This window comes from Centruroides sculpturatus, unplaced genomic scaffold (assembly GCF_000671375.1).
Source record: "Centruroides sculpturatus isolate CEXI.00-Female unplaced genomic scaffold, Cexi_2.0 scaffold687, whole genome shotgun sequence".
Lineage (NCBI taxonomy): Eukaryota > Metazoa > Arthropoda > Arachnida > Scorpiones > Buthidae > Centruroides > Centruroides sculpturatus.
Genome location: NW_019384879.1, coordinates 62,386 through 85,512, shown reverse-complemented (window position 1 = coordinate 85,512; position 23,127 = coordinate 62,386). Strand labels below are relative to the sequence as shown.

At 30.6% G+C, this 23,127-nt stretch overlaps 1 protein-coding gene across 1 annotated transcript; it reads left to right on the top strand.

Moving 5' to 3' along the window:
* The first annotated feature begins 1,408 nt into the window (after positions 1 to 1,408).
* Positions 1,409 to 22,604, top strand: LOC111630992 (sulfite oxidase-like). The gene is made up of 8 exons (XM_023375172.1): positions 1,409 to 1,642; positions 1,788 to 1,969; positions 4,363 to 4,625; positions 9,823 to 10,004; positions 15,559 to 15,748; positions 17,363 to 17,560; positions 21,752 to 22,219; positions 22,326 to 22,604. The coding sequence occupies exons 1-8, from the start codon at positions 1,578 to 1,580 to the stop codon at positions 22,482 to 22,484; spliced, it is 1,707 nt and encodes a 568-aa protein (XP_023230940.1). The 5' UTR covers positions 1,409 to 1,577; the 3' UTR covers positions 22,485 to 22,604.
* The last annotated feature ends 523 nt before the right edge of the window (positions 22,605 to 23,127 follow it).

The window sequence follows — 23,127 nt, the reverse complement described above, 5'->3', positions numbered from 1 at the left end:
TAAATAAATTATCTTCTACATTTACAAGGCGCGAAATGTCCACCGTGGAGAGTAAAAGACGATCTTCTTGAATTCTACGTCTCGTGGCTCGACCATCTCCGAAAATCGCACGAAATTCGTTCGAATAAATATCTTTTTCGTCCGTTTTCGGCCATCGCACGAAATAAATCAAATTCTTAAGATTTCAATTTATTTCGCCCAATATTATTTGGCTTTTCGAAGAGATTCGTCGGTCGCCGTCGGGATTGCACGTTTAGCGTATTGATGTAACATCAAACTGAATAAAGTTAATATTAAAAATACCGAAAAACCTTTATAATACGGCGGAACGAAAACGGTAAACCGACACAGAGGATAAACAGACTGAGCCGGGGAGAAACCACCGTACTTTCTCCTTGAATTTTTGGCTTTTTAAAGGATCTCTCCTCTAAACTTTTAATCATTTTGAAAAAATTGTGGACCTATAAATTCGTACTGTCGTTAGTCCGTCTGTTTTAATTTTGAGAACGGAGTTAGATACATGGAAATCAAGACCAAATATACACAGCTTAGGGGCAGGATGTTTTCATTAACTGTACATAATTTAAAAAGTTATTCCCCGAAAGAAGTTAGATAATGACCGACAGGAGTCTATTGATTATTATATTTACAGTATGCAAAATTATATTTTTTTTAATGCCCAATCGGCTGCCCGGGTGTATGCACGCATTGCATTTTTTCAGAGTCGGTCCTAGGTGTCACATATGGATACTATCTGTTAGGGAGGAGGGTTTTCAGCCTAACAGATAGTATCCATATGTGATTACATCCCGCCCCACCTCCAGATGGCTCCCATTTGGTGAAACTATCCTACCCTCCCATATAGATACAACAGTTGTAACAGTTGTCCGAACATCTTTAAGTACACGGTTTCACTTGCAGAATGCAAGTGCAACCGTGTACTTAAAGATGTTCGGAATTTTTCAGCCACCCTGGTAAATTACCTACCCAGTCAGTTACCCTTTAATGTCAATTGTAACCAACAATCAATCATATAAGTAATTTTATAAAAAAAAAATGTTGTTAAAATATTATATGTATTATTCTATATAATGTAATCTTTGTTGATCTATTCTCCTTTGTAAAGTCTAAAGACTGAGATGGGTCATTAAGACCCGAAATGCATCTCCTTTTCAACAACTGCTCCTTGTGTGACGTGTTACTGAATAACTTTTAATTATTTAATTTTTTCTGTTGTTATTTTTTTGCTCGAGCAACGCCGGGCTCATCTGCTAGTAATAATATATAATTCTAAAAAATAAGCTGCCATTTAAAAAAAATCATTTTTATAAATAATATATTTTCATTACAATCTGGCAACACTGAACATTATATCGAGTAATCAATCAAATCAAAAATATATTGAAATTGACGATTAGCGATGACGAAATAACGCATTAGCGATGAGCATGACGGGACGGGATCGCTACCGGCTACGCAGTCGGTGGAGCGTGCATGATTTGCTAACAGCTGATTGCACTAAGGGAAGCTTCGAAATATTTTATTTTAGCGTTGAATTACGTTATGAACTTACATAAATGAAGCTGTTAACTCTCTATAAGCACGCTGGAGTTGCAAGAAAGTGTGAATACATTTTCAGAGGGTAATTTTTGCTTTTGTCTTCACTTTGTTGTTACTAACGCGTTGTATAAACATGCCATCGATTATCGTCTCTATAGACAATGTTTCTACAGATTTTAATCAATTTCTAATGCCATTTTTAATGTTATAATTAATCCATTTCGCAGAAATCATACGAGGTGGATACAGAAGCATGGTGCTGTGATTAATTTTATGATACCTGATGAAACGTATTGTTCTTGGCATAATCAAAATGCTAGACGAAGTCGTAGTAACGTTCTTCTAACTACTACTGTCATAGTCAGTTTAACATCTGGGATACTATACTGGAAATATAAATCTGGTGGTGGTGAGTGCAGTTTACTTTGTATATTTAATAAGAAATACATTATAAAATGGAATAATACATATCTATCTTAACTATTCTTTATGCATAAAATCCATTCTACACAATAATTGGGGATTATTTTACATTATGCTTGTAATTAACACAGATGTGCACCTAATGATCACTTAATGATGGAGATTCTGTAAGATTATAATGAAGCTGAAAAAATTTGTAATGTCTGTACTTCTATATTGAGATACGTAAATACTTATTGTTGCGTTACGTGTAGCTTATATGAGCGGTAGACTATACCAGTATTCTCGACTTTTTTCTTGTCGCAGAGTAGTAATTATATGCGACTATAAATTATGCTTGCCTAGAGTTATTGTATGTAACAGAGTACATACAGTTACTCTAGATTACTATTCAAATGTCATCTGTTATCGACTGTACCAATAACTAAAGCAAATAAAAATCAAGTAGGGAAAAAGGAATAAAAATTTTTTTTATTAACAACTTTAATTTCTAGCATTTTCAGCTGTATTTTACCGACTTTCCTCAGGAGAAACTTACAAAATGAATGACAGTTGTATTCAGGTAGAATGATAAGTGCAACTTGATTATATTTGAGTAGAATGATAAATTTTATCATGGTATTCAAATGCAACTGTCATTCATTTTGTAACTTTCTCCTGAGGAAGGTCGGTAAAATACAGCTGAAAATGCTAGAAATTAAAGTTGTTAATAAAAAAAATTTTTATTCCTTTTTCCATACTTGATTTTTATTTGCTTTAGTTATTTATAACAAAATAATAATTGCTTACTATTTTGTAGTACAGTTATCCCTTGAATAACATAGTAGTTAAGTTCTGAAAAAGTGCCATGTTATGCAAATTTATGCTATACAAAACAAAGAACTATGACAAAACATAAAGTATACTATTATTTTTTGTAATTAAGAGAAATATATTTATTAAAGTAATTAATAATTAACTAACAATCACAGTCAAAAGTATTGTGTTAATATTAATTTTTTTTCTCTACTAAACACCATTAAATGAGGACATTTTCTTTTTTTTCATTTACGAGAGAAAATATTGTCATCATCTGAGTGTTCCTGTAAACGTTAATCTGAAGTATCATCTTGATTTTTCTGTTTTTTCATAAAATCTTATATGTTCATTTGCTTGTATTTCCCTATTTTTAAAAATTTTATTTTTTTATGTAGTAACTTTTAAACATAAAACAAAGCACAGCAACAGTCTTTCAGGTTCATTTAGAGCCCTATCACCAATGACCATGATACCTAGTTTATAGGAAAGCTAGAATAGGAAGCTAGAAAAACAAGGAAGAAGAAAAACTACATGATCAGTTCTCATTAAAGAAAACCATGTGGAAGATATGAAACGACAATGAAAATTTCAATATTCTAAAATCCATAGGCAAATAAAAGACAACATGTATGCTTGCTTGAATAAAAAGTATCAAATGGGGTTTTCACCTAAAAATTATGATGTTTTGTCCTTGAATGTTCTCGAATCATGTTAGAGCAAAACCCTGTTGTAAGAACACTGTGTTGCATGGAGGACATCCCCAATTCTTGAACCATGTAAGAGCAAAACCATGTTGTAGGAATGCCATGTTGTACGAGGAATACCTGTATTATAATTTTCTGGTAACTGTTATATTCTATCTGTATTATAATTAAAACTAATATAAAAGCAAGACCACATTGTATATCAATATTAAAATTGTACAGTTTATTTATTTTTGAATGCAGATGATAATGGAATAATTTGATGGCATTCTACACCATCACTTAACTTTTTTTTCTTTAATTATATTTTTTTGTTATGTTAATGAATAATACAAATGAGTACTAATTGAAGGAACCAATGACTTTTATTAGTAAAATATTATGGTTCAAAGTTTTGAGTTTGATTATAACAAGAAAGCTATGTTAATGAAAATGATTATCAGGGATTTAATTAGAAATTTCAGTGTGCGGGTCACCTGCATCACTGATAGCTTGCCTAGACATAGTATAGGTAGGTAAGTTATGTAAAAAACACATTAACCCCAAGATCATTAGTAACATATTATGCAAGGAGCTGCCTTGGTTTTTTGGTTTCCTGATTCCTGAAAATTGGTTAATGAAATAAAGATAATCAGTAAATGTATTTGAGATACATGAAGTATGAATAATACTTTTTGATTGCTTGATCCAGATTTATAGTTATAAATGTATCCAACTGTGCATATTTGAAAAAATTATTATTAAACATATTTAAAAATATAAACTAGTCATATTTGTGAATAAAAATATAATTTTTTTTTCAATAAATACATTGTAGTAAATTTATTTTAGGATTGTTTTACACGTGTTTAAGAATGAAATTTGTTTGGAAATTTAGGTTTTGTGCAAATATTGCAAGCAATTTCACCAGATGAGAAGAAATATTTTGGTGAAGAAATTTCAAATCTTCCAAAATATTCAGCAAAGGAGATTGCCAAACATAATACCAAAGAGAAGCACATATGGGTATCATACAAAGCAGGTGTATATGATATTACAGAATTTGTTGATCAGCATCCAGGTGGTGATAAAATATTGTTAGCAGCAGGAGGACCAATAGAACCATTCTGGGAGTTGTATGGAGTACATAAACAAGATGAGGTACTTTTATTGATGAATATTAGGTTTTATTGATTAGACAAGATTTTATTTATATACTGTTTTGTAATCTTTCAATTATAACAAATTCTTCATGATGGTTATACATTTAAGGTGTCAGCCTACCACTCTGGGGACACAGGAATGAATCCAGTCAGGATAAAAAACCCCAGGAATCCTTTATGGGGTGGTCTATCATGGATATATCAGGCCTCAACACTTGGCTCCCCCATTATGGGCATGGCTGAACCCACAATGGAGTTTGATTTTTAAAAAATGGGCCATCTTAGTGCCCATGGTATAGAAAGTGTCAAAACTTTCTTAATTTAATGATATTTTAAAATATTTTTCGTGGATAAGTAGAACAAGTACAGCATAGGTTGATAGTGTAATCATTAGATATAATTTTTGTTTATGATAATACGTATAATCTGCATAAAGTTTTTTAACTTTCAGTTTAGATTTTATTTTTTGATTATTCTGGATTACATAAATGTCTTTTTACACCATAATAAATTATTTTTATATATTGAGTTAATTTTGCAACATATATTATAGAATATTTCTACAAGTAGCATTTATTTTTAAACATTCTTATAATTTCACAATGCAAAAATAATATATATTTTACAACCTATACTACTAAATAATACTAGATTAACTCAAGACTTTAATACAGTGTTATCTATATATTTTACACAAGATCAAATTCTTCAATAAATACTTATATAAATAAATATTGACTTAAAAAATTTATCCTTTATTTTTATTTGAATTTTTTTATCAACTACAAGGATAACAACACATTATCCCCAACTTGGAGGGTGTTATTGGATATTTAACATTATTTTTTACATCTCGATAGTTACATCCCAATACAACTACATGACCATCAACTGTCAATCATACGTTGTTTGTTATATAGTTTAGATTATTACATTCTATTCTGATATCCATTTCCAAATATATTTTTTAACTTGAATACAGCTGCTAAAAAGCAATTGAAAATGTTCGTTTTTCTCCATTGTTTTGTGTTTCGTGAGCTGGATTTTTGGTTGTGTGAGATTTATAATTATCCAGTATTTAGTACATTTATTACTTTCTGAAAGACAAACTTCCAAATTGAAGAAATTTAGTTTAGACTATTCTGGAAGAAGAAAACATGCTCGGAATGGGACTCAAATCTACAACTCCTGTTTGCTGCACAGTTGCATTTCCAGGAAGTTTAACATAAAATTTCAAAAATATAAACAGGGTTCCTACGCACCTGGAAAGTCAGGGAAAATCAGGGAAAGTCAGGGATTTTCATTATTTTTTGAAAAAGTCAGGGAAAGTCAGGGAATTTGTCAAAAATTGTCAAAAAGTCAGGGAATTTGTCGAAAATTGTCAAAAAGTCAGGGAATTTGTCTCCTTAACTGCGTTGTTGATTTGGTTTGCTGAATATAGATGACCAATCATAGCCATACGCAGGCGGCAAGAAGTAATGCTGCAATCTTTAAAACCCGAGATAACTCGGGAAAGTTCCATAGCGTTATATAAAACTCGGGCATTTGGGCCCTCCGAAAAAATTTTTGTTTTTTTTGGATGTTTTTTAAGTCTCCAAATTTTTTCAAAAATTTTTTCCCGCGCGAAAATATTTTATCGCGATTTTAATATACCTTTAATGACGCACGATTAACTCTTAATTGTTTTTTAATGGGAGTTTTTTTTATCAAATTTCATTCATCGTTCTAAAGTAGTAGTGCACGGATTTTACTTCGATAAAGTTATTTAAAGCTAGTTTCTGATGTCAAAAACGACCTCCAATAGTTTTTTAATTTTTTTAAATTAATATATTTTATTATATATACGTTTAATTAAGTCGGGGGGTCGGAAATCGCAATAAAAAAACGTAATTTTTGAAAAATATTTAAAAATATACGGCCAGCTAGTATTCACTCTACTTTAAACCCTTCTCCTCCCGAGACTTCTATGAGAATGTCCCGGGAAATCCCAACACCAGCTGTTCTCCAGGTCATCCAGCTGTAAACACAATGACTCATCGGTGTCAGATTTCACAGAAAGGCGAGACAATGGAAAATAAAGTTTGAAGCTTTTTCTTCAAAATTAACGCATTTCTTTCGTTTTTTTCCCAGTTTTAAATATTTTTTATGTTTAATTACATTAATATTAAAAATTAGTGGGTAGCAAGGGAGTTAATTAATAACAGGATAAACTACTTTTATGTAATAGTGTTTAATTTTTAATTTTAGTAATTCAGCGATTATAAAAAAATGAAATTGTTTATTAGAATAAAAAATAACTAATTAAAAATTTGTTTGCAAACTTTTAAAAGTTGAAATCGTAATTTATTAGAATGTTCACTTCAAAATAGCTAAACAGATCAGTAAAAATCTGTAATTTAATCGTTTTTCAGTTTAAAACATAAAAAATTATAAATAGTTACCCGACGTTTACAGTAAAATACTGGCGCTGACTTGTTGTTGGCACAAGCTTTTTATATTTGTTGTTACGATTTTCCTTGAATGTACTGTACTGCAAGCATATTTTCCCTCTCTCTTCCGTTTTTTTCCGCAACTTCGATACATAGTTTAATAATTAGTTAACTGAAATGACATTGGGTAACAAATATCACTGATTTTGGCAAATTTAGGGCTTAAAAACTGGCAAGATTGATCATGCTTGTAATAAATATTCTGTAGTTATATTTTCGAAAATCAACAGGTAATCCGATAGTTTAACCAATGTTAACTTGCTTATAATTAAAATTTAAAAATTAAAAAGCTGTAAATTTAAAAAAAAATAATTACATTACTAAAAAATTAAAATAAATTTGATTATTTTTTGTGCGAAACAACACCAAAACAATTTTTATAGTTATGTTGCAAAAGAAAGAGATTTGTAGTTACGATTCTCTGCGCTGAACTTCTATATTTTAATAACGTATAATTGTAATTTCGTTTGTTGTTTATTTCTGTATTTATTTTATTTTATAAGTTTTAAGAATCCCAATTTTCGTAATACTATGACTTCATAGGAATACAAGTGTGAGGTTCCGGAATTGTCCGGAACTAAAATAGAAAAACGTAAAATAATTTAATTATTAGAGAAAAAAAGGAATGAACAGAAATTTTTTATAGAAACTTGAGAAATAGTCTAGACCCGTGTTTCTCAACCGCCGGTCCGCAACTCTAATCTGACCAGTCCGCGAAAACTTTAAAAATATATACTTAACCTTCCATGCGTTGTTCTCAAATAGGAAATATGTGGATTATTAATCCGTTTATTGATAGCAAACTAATAGATTGAACGACTTTGAATACGAAAAACTAATCAAATTAAGTTCAGACTTGGGATTTAAAACATTGTTTGAATCAATGCCCATAACACAGTTTTGGATTAAAGTTAAATCTGAATATCCAGTTTTACATAAAAAGGCAGTTAGGATGTTACTACCTTTTTCAACAACGTACTTATGTGAATCAATGTTTTCAGCAATGGTAATGATAAAATTGAAACAACAAAATCATTATAGTATTAGTTCTGCCTCACGCCTTGCAGTTACCGCCTTAACTCCAAGAATTGATGATCTTACTAGCAAAAAAGAAAAGCAGCGATCACATTGATTTGTATACTAATGTACTGGTAAATAAAATAACAAATATTTATTGCTCAATGTAGTTTGCAGTTCTTTTTACAACAGAGAATTTTTTTCAATTAAAAATAATATTGTCACTGGTCCACTTAAAAAAAGCAGATATTTTCCGGTCTGCGATGAGTTTTGGGTTGAGAAACACTGGTCTAGATCATCCTTTCTCAAAGTGGGTGATAACGCCCCTTTGCGGGCACTGGAGGCTTTCATGGGGGCAGTAGAAGGCTCAGTGATTAAATATGAGTTTTATTTCTTCTCATCAAAACATTCTTTGATCTCAGAAATAGGATATGGGTCACACCCTATCTATCCTATCCATATAATAATGCATGTTTAAACATTATATTTGCAATAACTGTTTTTAAGATATGCAACAGATGGTAATGTAAAAAGGTTAAAAAAAAGTTACTCTTTTTGTTGAAAGATTGATTTTAAAATTATGTGTTTCTAAATCAAGAGTTCATTTTAAGCACAGTACAGTACTATTTGTTTATCAAAGAATAATTTTTGTTGATTTTATGTTACCTTGTATTTACTAGATTTACATACAAATAATAATGATAAATGATGATAAAATAAAAAGCTTGTGTTTTGTTTGTAAATTGCTTATTTTTTCATTACATTGAAATTGTGGATTCTATCAAACATTTTTCTACAGGATGTATGTACTGTATTTTTTTAATGTGGCAGTCTTTGAAGCATATCAACTGTGCAAAAAGAGGGCTAAATGTACTCAATGTTAACAGTAAATGCTGTTTTATTATGTCGATATTCCACACTAAAAAATGTGAGGGTCAGGGAATTTGGACAAAGTTGGTCAGGGAAAATCAGGGAAAGTCAGGGAATTCAAAACAAAAATTTGAGTAGGAACCCTGTATAAATCATATTTCTTACTTTTATAAAAAAAAAAAATAAAAGAGTTTTTAAATTTTCCATAATTCAACAAGCTATAACATAAAGTTAATAATTAAATTTCTTTTACAATTTTTGTTAAATTGTATATTATCATTCAAAATGTAAATCCAGTATAACTCCAAAAGTGTTTTAAGAATGACGAGAAATTATTGTGACGTCGTCACAATGCCAGGCTGCAATTTTTAATTATATTTTTAATTTATTTAATTTCAAATATATTCTCCTCAACTAAAATTAATAGGACTTACCCCCTGTACATCATACTTTTCCTTTAACAATAGAGTCGTGCCAGTCACCTTCTAACATCTTTCGGGGAAATTTTTGAATTGAAATAACATGACTTCCAGTTTGCATCAGAAGTTCATATATAGTTAATCGAGGCCTTTTGTCCCTAAGGTTTCCTTATCTGGTCTCATTTTTCATCTGACACCGTTCTCGAGATTAAGGAAAGATGGACGAACAGACAACAGTGGGAATTTATAGGTCTACAGTTTTTTCAAATTGTAGCCCAATAAAATTCTCAATTATGCTTTGCATTTTAATAGTTAGGTCATGTATTTTTATAGATATTTTATGTTTAAAACAGTCTTGTCTTAAATTAAATTTTAACTGATTTTTGTTTTCTTTTTGCAGATTTTAGAATTGTTAGAAACCTTTAGAATTGGCAACCTTTCTCAAGAAGATAGGAAAGAATTATCCAGTGATGTTTATGCTAATGAACCTAATCGACATCCTGCTCTAAAAGTTTGCAGTAATAAGCCATTTAATGCAGAAACTCCATTAGAATTATTAACTGAAAAATTCATTACACCAAGGTATAGATTTTGATTTTTAAAGATTCTCATTTTGTTTTAATTTTTTAAAAAGTTATGTTAGAAATTGAAATGTGAATTCTTAATTTCCTCTATTTCTAAACAATTCAGTTATATTAAATTTATATTTACATTGTATATAATAAAACTCTTAAGTAAAATATGTTTACACGAAGTAATGGTCATATATATTATAATTGAAAGTTTATTAAAACAAAATTGGATTTTTGGGAAATGGCATCAACTTTTTTAACTAGAAACTATTACTACATTTGCTGTTCTACTGACTAATTCAGTGTTTTTCAATCTTTCTAATAGTAATTGGCACTCCCAATTTGGTAAATTTTTCTTATGGTACCCTTACTTTTTTATCAATGTAGAGTTATTGCACTTTTTATATTTTTACTAATACATATAAAAAATGTTATGGCACTGCTCAGCACTATTTTGTGACATTGTTAAGTGCTGTTGCAGCATCTTAGTTGAAACAAGTGGATTAATGGATTGCTAACATTTTATAATACAAAAATTGTTACTAATCTAGATTAAAAAGTATTTAAATTTAATAAACTATTGAAATTCAAATTTTTATGCTGCATTATACAATATTCTACTAGTAGTGTATATAGAATTTTATAAAATACGGTGAGTGATCGGTTAACAAACATAATCCGTTCCAAGACTTTGTTCGCTATCCGAATTGTTCGTTAACCAATTATCAATTTACCATAGGTTTGTATGGGAATTTGATTAATTCGTTCTGGAGACCCCAAAAATTAAAAAAATATATACTGGTACTTTGTTGCTACGTTCATTTATATGCAATAATAAAAATACATATATATGCAGTCTTGCATTTTTATTAGTTATGTTTTGTTTTTGTTTGTGGGGGTTAAGGAATCTGTCTAATGTCGATTGCTTTTCTCTCTTCTTCAGGATTTTTAGAAGTAATTACAGTAATAGCATTGTAATTGTAGAGATCCCCAAGCCTATTAATCTCAACCTGGTTTTATGCCATTCTAAGACCATTGATCTGACATCCCCCACTTCTTCAAAAGATCTTTAATTAATAGCAGATATCGGCATCAATCCTCTTTTTCATAATAAAACATATCTCGCCGAGTTTCTTGGTGTTCTTTATTCAAGAGTTCTTGGCGTTCTTCTGTCGTCAGATCCGTTTCAGGTTCTATTATGAGCTCTTTAATGTTCTTTATTTCTCAGAAGTGATTTTTGTTACTCCTTTAGCTGCTTGAGTCTTCTTGATTATACTGTATCTTTCTTAGATAAGATTGAACTGCGCCTACTGTAGATTTGTTCAAGCCATACTGCCCAGCAACATCAGACATCTCGCGAATACTATAAAAAAATTGTTTCTGTCAGAAAAATAAAAGGCTGGAATTACAAGAGAGAGTTTCAAAGTTCGAAGGAAGTATATTCCGGGTTGAGCGTCGATGTCAACGTCTCCAATGCTCCAAAAAGTTTCGAATTGTTGCCTGAAGACAAGGGGAAATCAATCAGTATTTGCTATTTTCGTCGCTTTTTTTTTATGTTTATTTAGTGAAGTGTTCGTTATCCGAACATGTGTTCGTTGTCCAATCATAAAAATCTTTCGCAAAAGTGTTCGTTATCCGATTTGTTCGTTAACCGATCACCCACTGTACACTAATATTTAATAAATTGAATATAGAAAATAAATTTTATTGATACAAAATACATACTAAATAGTACATTTAACATTTGTAATATTATTTTGAGTTATTTTTCTCAAGATATTGATTTGAGTTTTTGTTACATTATATTGTTAATTTTTATAACTATACCAACAAACAGAGTGAAACTTCTAAACATTGCCTATCTGAAAAATGTACAGGGTGGCCCATAAGTCGTACATCATAAGCAAACTGTTCAGATGATATGTTCAATGTGACTGTTGTCCTATGCACACACAGATTAATGTGTGTGATCTAATCATTCAATGCATTTTGTAAGATGTGGGGTCACTGCTTGACATGTCTACTGTATATTATTCTGGCTTTTAAATGGGTAAGTGAAATGACCATCTGTTCATAAAAAAGGCCTTCAAGTGATCCACAGGTAAAAATCCAGTAAAAATCAAGTTTAATACCAGGACTATTTAGAGACTATTCCCCAGGTGTTTGTTTTGAATCAGCATTTCCTAAAACAGAAAAATACATTACATTATAGTTTTCCTAGGCAGCAATGGGCAACCTTTAAGTATGCATGCCAAAATCACCAAATATATGATGCAAAATTTGTTTCACGAGTCAATCAGAATTTTTGGATGTATATTATTAGTTGGTCTAGTGGCTAGACAATACTATAGGAAAACTAGATGTAATTGATTTCAATTTTCTTCAGTTGATTTTGTCATCTTTCCTTGCAACTAGGACTGTACATTATCGGCTACAGCAATATATTATGATAAACTCATATACTAGGTGTTTGTTACTGCTCTGCTACATATTATGAGAAATATTTAGCTCTTAAACATGCCAAATGAACTACTGGATTATTTCTCAGGCTATAACAAGGTGTGAGAGTAGCCGGGGGTACTCTAATCCTCTAATGATTGTTCGTACCACTTAATCGGCACAGATTATCCGAAATCTGTCTCCAAAGTTTCGGATCGAGAGATCCAATCTTAAAAGTTCTCATAGGAGAGCGATAACCGCTAGTAGATCTGAACGGTGAAGCCCAGATGCTTGTCAGGGCTGACACCAGTTTGTCAATTTATCGATCCGCAGACAAACACGCGTGCGATTCTTAATTCGAGTCTGAATCATATCTATAAAGAGACATATCTTATATAAAACAAACAAGAGTAAGTTTAATGATTCTATATAAGTAAAACTAATACAAATATCAAGGAACGAGGGATATATATACGACAATTAAGATACACGATATAGGCAAGGACTTATACTATACCCGCTTCGCGATCGAGAGAGAGAGCTCACAAAATCGTTATAAAACATACAACCTGTTCTAGTTGTCGTTCGTCTTCTTTTCTGTAGGCAAGGGACACTTTGGAGAATAAAGTTCATTTACTTCTTTCCATGGGAGATCACTATGTGCACAAAATCAAAGTATCACTTCTAAGTGCAGACTCTGGACTTATTCTATGTGACTCGTCTAAGGGCGTTGGTCATCAGGAGGAAAATGTGTGGAGTTTGGACGCTTCCAGATCTGTTGCTGAACTCCCCAAATTCTGACAAATTTCCTCTATATGTCACGATCGGCGACCAATCATCATGCAAAGTTTCCTCCGTGAGAACGGATGGAAAGGGGGATATGTGAGGGGTAAGCATTTCCCATCAAAGCGAGAGTTTTTGCAGATAAGGGAAAAACAGAGGATACACTAACTTCTGTGAAAGGAAGTAACATCTGTTATCTATTTTTCCCACTCTAAAACGTCATTTTTCTCATCCAAACGAAGTAATATTTTGTAACAAAATATTAACATTATTAATAAAATTGCTGATTTAGACCCAGGGACCTTTCAGGTCTCACACAAGGTGAATTTAATGATTAGATATAAAGTAATTTGAATATAGGTAAAAGGTTAGGCTACCATCTAATAATAAATTTAAATTTTTAAATTTCAATTTAAATTTAGAATATTCTGGAAGAAAAGATTGGCTGGGTAATGAAACTTGAACCTACAACACCCTCTTGCATTGCCAGTTAGAAGCTGTCCATAAATGACGTCCACCAGTGGGGGCAGCAGGGGCGGTCTGCCTCGGGTGGCATTTTTAGGGGACGGCAAAATTTCACAATAAATAATAATAATATCTTGTAAAAATTTGAACCATTTCATTTCATATTTTTGTCGCACCTACAATTTGGACCAATTGAAATGAGCACAGAATTTTTCATTACTTATTCTGTGACAAAACTGAATTTTAGTCTTTTAAATTGAGGTACCTAAATAAGGGGGTGGCGAAATTTTTCTCGGCTCCAGGCAGTTGACACCCACGCTGCACCACTGACATCTACACTGGAAGGGCAGGAGTCAAACAAAGGGAAAGGGAGGGAGGGCTTGAGCTTCAGTGGACATCCAGTTATTTATTTCAAAATTTCTTGTGTGCTTCATTTCTACTTACGATATCTATCATTCATAAAGTGATAAAGGTTTTAAGGGAGATCAAATTTTGCTGTATATCTGAACAGGGGAGGAGGTTACAGAAACTTGGACAAACTGGGACAAGAGAGGAAGGGGGGAAAATTTCAATAAAATGAGAGGCCCGGTAGTGGATGGTGATGCACTTGGGTGTTACATTATGCCAGTGTTTCTCAACCTCTAACAAATCGTTGCCCCCTTCAACGTAGTATTACCCCCATCAATAAAACTGTTACGTAGTATCACCCCCTTCACTTCAAAATTCCGATGCCAAATGCCAAGGCTAATGCTAAATTCATACTGCATTGAATAGACTAGTGACTAGTATAATGTTATTTGTTTAATTATTGTACGATATAACAAATAAAATATCTAATTATTCTTAATATACTGTTTTACTATATCGCCCAGAAAATTGTTTTTCGCCACCCAAAATATAAATTGTTACTAATCGCCCCCTCAACATGGAAAACTCCCACATGGGGGTGATATCGCCCCCGTTGAGAAACACTGTGTTATGCCATCTGCACTTTAACAGAAAGACCAGCTCAACATGTAACTTATGCCACAGCTCTTCTACACAATTTTAAAAAAATAACTTCCTAAATTTGAAGTGAAAAATTATGTAACATTTTTAATATTTGATATTTTAAATAAATTTTATATATTTACATTTTATTGACCTCTCTAACTTTTATTGATCCCTAAGGAGTCAATATCAACCCATTGGGAAGGTATGATCTTAGATTAAACGTATTTTATCATTTTATTTGAATTTAGGTTTTCTCTCGGGTGATGTATAACTTATACATTATATTTTGGATATTTTTATTTTTATATTCAAGTTATTATTGTTAAAAGCTCATTTCTTTATTTAAATATATATTTTTTTAATGTAGTTTGAATTGAATATCCATGTAAAATTTTAAATATAAATCAGAAGAATTATAAAGAACAACAGTTATTTAATGATTACATTAACTAAATTTGAAAATATTTAAAATGAAAAGAAAAAGGCTCTTTGATTCGAGATTTAATAGGCTTTATTAGATATTTATATAGCATGGAGTTGTTATTTCCTTGTGTTGAAGACTATATTAATTATTTATCAGTTTAAGATTTTAATGCAAACAATAACTGACAATTTTCAATTTATGACAGTTAAGAATGAGCAAAACTAATGTTAATTTAGTTAATATTGGTTTTGTTCTTTCTGAAAAAATTAATTAAATTTGTATTTATTTATTTTTTATTTTGCACGTGTATGAAGAGAGAGATGCATATAAGAGAATAGTATTTTTAATTTTGAAATTTAATGACGTACTGTATGTTTTCTTGTTGTTAAAAGAATTTTAATTTTTAAAATATTTTTTAACTCCATTTTCATTCATAATTTAACATTCTTTTATTTTACAGTTCACTTTTTTATGTCCGCAATCATCTGCCTGTTCCACAAGTAAACTTAAATGATTATAGATTAGAAATATATTTAACAAATGGAACAAGAAAAACTTTTACAATTGAACATTTGAAATCAAAATTTCCAAAGCATACAATAACTGCTACAATTCAGTGTGCTGGGAATCGAAGATCAGAACTAAATAAGGTATGTTTGTGAAGGTATTTTATTATAAGGTAATTTTCTGAAAAAATAAAGCCCAGAATTTATATTGATCTCTTAACATAAAAGTTAACTAATCAATTATTAATTAGCTGATAATAATAATAGCACCTAAATATCTTAAATTTACATGACAAACTGTTAAAATTAAATGCAAATAATTTCTAACAAATTCCAATATGAATACATTTCACAATGATAATGTAGTGTCTAAGGAGTATCAAGATTACTCCAGACAAAGGGTTGGGTAAAAATTGCTACTTGAGGACTTTACATAAGACAAACGACTTGGGTTGAAAGTAAGAAAATTTTTAATAATTGGCAATATAAGTACACTTTAGCTTATCACTACTAGGTACAAAGTAAAAAAAAAAAAAAACATGATCGTGTCAATTAGTAATTATTCCTTTCACGGATGTGATTATAAAGAATAAGAAAATTACTTTTTACAATCACTTCACAGAAGCAGCTCCCTCGTTGAAACTACTGTACGCATCTGAACAAAAACTTTACCTTAAATCCCAGAGTCCTCTCACAAATAGGTTCGGCCACGTGGTGTCGATGATGCAGATTGATTCCTTTCATGGCATATTTCTGTCCCTTTGTCACAACCGATTTGTGCTCCTTCTTGCACACTCCAGCGTACCTCCGCTCGTCTAGCTCAAGTCCCAGTCAGCAAAAAAAGAGAGTCCTTCCACACATGGGATGGCAATTTATATCATTCGCCATCGTGCGACATCACCCACCATACGTGAATCTCGCACAGCCAATTGAAACAAGGCGGCTGTGCCCCCCAAAAAAAAGATGGTTCAGAAGAACGAAAATCAAAGTTCGCAATTACAATACCTGGTATGGAATAACGGAGCTAATGTAAGAAGGATATACATACACTCACTGAACACAAGAATTATAGTGGCGCAGCACTACAATAAGTTTAAATCAATATTATTTACAAAATAAGGTTATAATTTTTGAGTAATACAAAAATATCATTTAATCATCATCCAAGAATTCTAATCTGAAGAGATTATTAAGGAAAATAATTTAATTTGATGAGTATTTTAATAATTTGTATTATATAAATATTAATATATGTACTTACTTATGTATTACTATGTATATTAATATATGTTATATATTTAAAACTTACCAAAAGAAATAACCCACATGTTTTTTATCATTAGTATTATAAGAAATTCATGAGGAATTCAAAAATCAGTAAACTAAATGATTTATTTTTAAAATACATGATGAGAATTGACTTTAAAAAATTTTTACATGCTTCTTATTATATTATCTGTCTATTATATATTAAAATTAAATAAAATATACAGAGAAACTTTTTAATATTATAATATCATTTGCAAATGAAACACATTAAATACACCAGCATTGTATTTTTATTGTAATATTGTAAATTCATTATGCATATTTGAAAATTAAGAGAGAGAATTCTCCTATTTTTCAAATATACATAATGGTTTTATTATTAATTAAGTTTTATATCCTTTTTATTTGTACATTTATTGAAAGTAATTTAAATGAATTGAATCATGAAGTTATCTGATGTCGTATTAATGAATTGATACTTTTGATTAGGTAAAAGAAGTAAAAGGGTTAAGTTGGGAAGCTGGAGCAATTGGTACAGCAACTTGGTCTGGTGTGAAATTAGTTGACTTGTTAAATTATGTAGGAGTAGATTTCAGTGATGAAAAAATCCAACATGTTCATTTTGAAGGATTGGACAAAGATCATACTTCAAACGTAAATTACGCTGTTTCTGTACCTGCCCATAAGGCAAGTTTGATTTCCATTGTAATTTTTTAAAATTTATGTTAGACTGAATTATTTAATTATTGACAAAGAAAAGCTTAATTTTCTAATTGGTATTAAAAAAATTTAACACATTCTAATAACAATTGATATTAATGCTTTAATCTATAAAAAATGAATAAAATAATTTATCCAATTTTTATAATACTACAATCAATATAGAAAGTGTAGGGGCTTGGGGGTCGTCAAAAATTGAGTTCTGGGAGTTTTAGATAGGATCTTGCCACCAGGTGTGTATTATCGGTCATATCTCTGATTTAGACTCTAGGGCAGTCAGATATGTAAGGCGCGGGTAAAAGTCACTCCGAAGTTCAGGAATGAGCCTCTTGGAAGAGTGAATACAAAATCAAATAAACTAATTTAAGAATAAAAAGGAAAATTTATTGCAAAAAAAAAAACTGAACATAATACTACAATTAAGTTTTAAATTAATATTAAATATAAAATCTGTCTTCAGAAGTTAGTCTTATTTCTATATTAGTAAAATGGGGGTATCTAGCAGGGGTATCCAAACTTTGTCACTCACAACATACCAGGAAGAGTTGCAGAGTTGTCTTCTAATCAAAGATCTGTCTTTTTTTCAATTGCACTTTTTTTTCCTTCTTTATCTTTGTTTTTGCTGACTCTATTTCCTCCAGATTTAACATTCCTCTGATGTGGCCCTCTACTATTGTGTTGGCCCTTTTTTCTCAGTGTTGATTCTCTTTCTGGATGTTGTATTCACTCTCTTTTAACACAAAAAAACTGGCACACTTAAACTGGAACTATATACTAAACCAACAACTTGTCACCTAAATGCAAATTCCAGCATATAATGAACAAATAAAATTTAATATTCAAACGTTTTCGGCCATCTTTCAGAGGCTTTCATCAGGAAAGAATGCCCAAAACACAAAAAAACAGTTCTATCTTCTGTTTTTTTGTGTTTCATGCATTCTTTCTTGACAAGGGCCTCTGAAAGATAGCTGAAAACGTTTGAATATTAAATTTTATTTGTTCGTTATATGCTGAAATTTGCATTTAGGTGACAAGTTGTTTGTTCACTCTCTTTTCTCTTTCTCTCTGTTCTCTGTCTTTCCCTCTCACTTTCTGCTTTCTCTTCCTCTTCCTTTCTCTGTGTTTTTTGTCATTTCCTTTTGTTTTTACTTTTTTCTCACCAATTATGATTTTATTCCAAAGGAAGTTGAGGTAATGAAGGATAAGCATGATTGGTTATTCTTTAGTCCTCCATCTCTCTTATCTATTATGAATTGTATGTATCCATGTAACATCTTTACTTAACACTATTGAAAAAGGAGGAAACAGTGGTTATCCCCTTCATCTTTTTCTCTGAATGTTGTGAGATTATTAATAATTAATTGATTTTTTTGTTTTTCTAATTTCTTTCTCTTAATTATTTTTAATTGTTTTTGCTAAAACTTTACAAGAGGGTTCTAAAATTGGGAAAACAGGTAAAATTCCTTTACAATGCTGCTTGATAGCATAAACAATCCTGATGTCATATTCACACATCTATTAGGTGTGGGTGCAAACGTCATCTTATCTGATAGTAAACAATTGTTTGATGAACAACCAGACAGAACAAAACAAAGGGATATAGAATACATACAGTGGAACCTCGGTATATGACCTTAATCTGTTCCTGATGTTTGGACTTATACCGAATAGGATGTATACCAAACCAACCTTTCCCATAAGAAGTAATGTATAATAAAAATGATTAATCTGTTCTCATGTAAAAAAAAATGGCTGGCTTTTAACACCTCACTTTCCTGGCTAGTTCCTGCTTGATTTTTCATGAGATCAGCATGTATCTTTTTACCTTTCTCACAAATAATTGCTTCTGATATGCTGTCACCAGCACACTGTTTTTCAGTTATCCAAAGCAAGAGCAATTTCTCAACATGATCTAATGTCTTCGATCTCTGTTTAGAAATTGATTTAACCCCTTTTTTGCAATGTTACCAGATTTAATAATGTCTTTATTTTTCACGATTGTCGATATCGTCATTCTCAGAATACAGTATGCAACAGTTAAAATCTTGAACACGTGCCACCTTTTTTTCAGTTCCATTGTGATTCTAGTCATTTTTTAAGTTTTCTGTTGCTTTTCATTTTGCCTTTTTGCAGTTCCATGATTAATAAAAATAATAAAATTTTACTTACAAATTAAAATCAGAAGAAATTTAGCAAAGTTATAAATCATGGCACTGTGAACATCTAGTCTGGTCTAGTGTATCAATAGTGCTACTTGTTCATAGATGGCATGTATAATTGAATTAAGTTGTATACCAAGCAAAATTTATTTCATCTAAACAAGATGTATTTCGAATTGGATGTATTCTAAAGCAGACATATACTGATGTACCACTGTATATAGTTTAAAATACAATAAAATTTCCAACTTTAAGGCGCAAACTTTTTTATGGCTTACGAAGCAGTCCATCATGAGAATGTGCAAAATCATTGGCTGATGTTGCCAGATCTAATACTATAATTATTTATTTATTTTTATCATTTTTCTATTTTTTTATGACCAAAGTAACTCATATCTTAGAATTTTATATTGTCCAGAAGTAGCATTGTCAGTCAAAAGATACATTTCAACCAATTTGTTGCTTCCGGCACAATTTCCGATTGTATAGAGACTGACTTAGCGCATGCACAGTTCGTAAATTTGCAGTATCTCTACCGTAAGTTTGGTCAATCCAAACTTTTCTTACCGAATATGGTATAGCGATACGGTTACATTATGGAGTTTATAACTCAACTCTTAGTGTCGCTTGTAATCATACATTTTTTCCGAACTTTTTTCAGACACATATAAACATCAACAACCATAGTCCATTATATAATAAACATGCCCAAAAAATATGCCAAATTCTTGGGCTATGTAAAGGCTATAATTAAATACAGTACAATTCTCTTTGAATACATGTTATACATAAAATATTTGAGTATTTTTTTGGCATGGAACACATTATTGTATATTACATTCATTTATATGGTAAAAATTGTTTTGCATTATGAGTAAGATTCTGGAACAAATTATGCTCATTAAGTGAGGTTCCACTGTACTATAGGTATATAATAACAACCAAAATTTTGAGGAAATGGTAGGCCTCACAAAAATTATCAAATAATAAATATAAATAATAGCTTATTACATTGAAATATATTAACATGTTATAAAAACAATATACAGTCAACCCCCCTATAACGTGGTAGATACATTCCACTTTATAAGAATTTCGCATTGTAGGAATCCTTAAATACATGAGCCAATCACAACCTGGCACGTGTGCAGTTTACGGACTATGGCTGTTTGAAAGGTTTTCTTCCATAAAAATTAATCGATTCTAGACTGATTTGACTCGACATTTCCAAAACACGTATAATTTTTTGGGAATAATCCATATAAACTATGCTATAAACAAAAAATTGTAGGATTACTTATCGAGTGTGCACCATTCGACGACGCCATTGCTTAAGCTTGTTTTTGTCACGGAGTGGCGCACCAAACAGTGGGTGCGTTTTCTGATAAGTTATTTTTCTGCGAAAAATTCGCTGAACTTTGGAGACGACATTAATAGAAATAATTTTTATGGCCATTGAATAAGAAATGTTTTTTTCACGAGAAATGTATAAAATTACAGTACTAATTTATATACCGTACAGACGATAGTAAACTCAATTTACCCACCTAAACTCTCCTTAGCGTGTAAGTAGTTTGGCTGCTCATCCACTATTGGTCCAGATTTGACCAATCCTGTCGCAACATGAGTCAGCAATGACGTTTTACCACATTTTACAAGTCTCTTTTAGCGTCTTTATACGAATGAGGTCGCAATTTTTTTGCCGTGATATATTAATCCGTTATAGGGGGATCGACTGTATTAACATATATATGTTGAAGTAACATATTTTATTGTTAAAAGTTTTTTCACATTTTTATACAATTACAGCTTTGAATTCTAATCCAGTAACAAAACAAAAATGAAAATTATCTTTTCAATAAGAAAAGATTTATTCTTATTGAAAATATAACTTATCTTTCATTCATTTATAATTTCAGTATGAAATTAATATTGATATAGTATTGATATTGAACATTTTCAATTCATATCTTAAAATGTCTGAATTAATAAATTTTAGGTATTAAATGCAAAAAGTGATGTTTTGCTAGCATATGAAATGAACGGACAGCCTTTACTTCCTGATCATGGATTTCCTTTAAGAGTAGTAGTGCCTGGTGTTGTTGGTGCACGCAATGTTAAATGGTTAGGGAAAATAATACTATCAAGTGAAGAAAGTTCAAGTCATTGGCAGCAAAATGATTACAAAAGTTTTTCACCAAGTGTGGATTGGAACAATGTTGATTTTAGCCAAGCTCCTGCTGTTCAAGAAACTCCTGTGATGTCTGTAATATGTGATCCATTGAATAACAGCACAGTAGAAATTAATGACAATCTATTGAAAGTTAAAGGCTATGCGTACAGTGGAGGTGGAAGGAAAATAATTCGAGTTGATGTTTCTATTGATAAAGGAAAAACATGGCAAGTTGCTACTTTAACAAATGATAACTCATCACAGTATTATTCTTGGGCTTGGGCATTATGGGAAGTAAGTACTGTCTTCATTACTTGCTTTTTTAATATCCAATGAGATTAAATATCTTTTAATTAAGATTTAAGTACATTTTATTAATTTTTAATAAATTTATTATTAGATTGATTTACCAATTGAAGAAAACACAGACTCTATAGAAATTATTTGTAAAGCTGTCGATTCATCTTACAATGTACAACCTGAGACCTTCCAGCCTATTTGGAATCTTCGAGGTTTAATGGGAACAGCATGGCATAGAGTAAATGTATTTCTTAACTAGATTTTCTGCATTATTATTAATAGACTGTTTTACAAATTTGTTTAAAAATATCAATATATAAAAGAAAAAATTGTTGATTGTTATAATATGAAATTCTATTTTTATACATACTAGCATTTATCATTTAATATTTTCAAACAAACGAAAAAAAATGTCTATATTTATATAATAAATTTCTTAATGTAAAGGATATATGAATAGATGACATAAATATTATGAAAATAAGGTATAATAATTAAAGCTTTAAATATTAATTATAAACCATGCTGATTTATTCTCTGGTTTTATAATAAAAATATAATTTTCAAACAAGTCTTTCTTTAGTTGAAAGTAGTAATAATAAATATCAGTTTACTCATATATTTTATAAACTAGTATAATCAATACAAGTATGTGTTGTTTAATGATGGATACATTTAAACAAATAAAGAACATCTTTAAGTGAATAGGTGTACTTAGTCATCATAGGTGTACTTAGTCAAACCTATATGGCAAAGTCTACTGCTCATACAAGCTATATTTAACTCATTGTAACATAATAAGTATCTATGTATCTAAACATATTTAAATATAGAAAAGATACAGATAGTTACAATTATTTTTAGCTCTCACAATCTTACGGAATGTCTGTTATTGAGTTGTG

Coding starts and splice junctions, on each gene's coding strand:
- LOC111630992 (XM_023375172.1), top strand. CDS start 1,578: ATGAAGCTGTTAACTCTCTATAAGCACGCTGGAGTTGCAAGAAAGTGT. Junction 17,561..21,751: donor TTTCTGTACCTGCCCATAAG/GCAAGTTTGATT, acceptor AATAAATTTTAG/GTATTAAATGCAAAAAGTGA. Junction 22,220..22,325: donor GGGCTTGGGCATTATGGGAA/GTAAGTACTGTC, acceptor ATTTATTATTAG/ATTGATTTACCAATTGAAGA.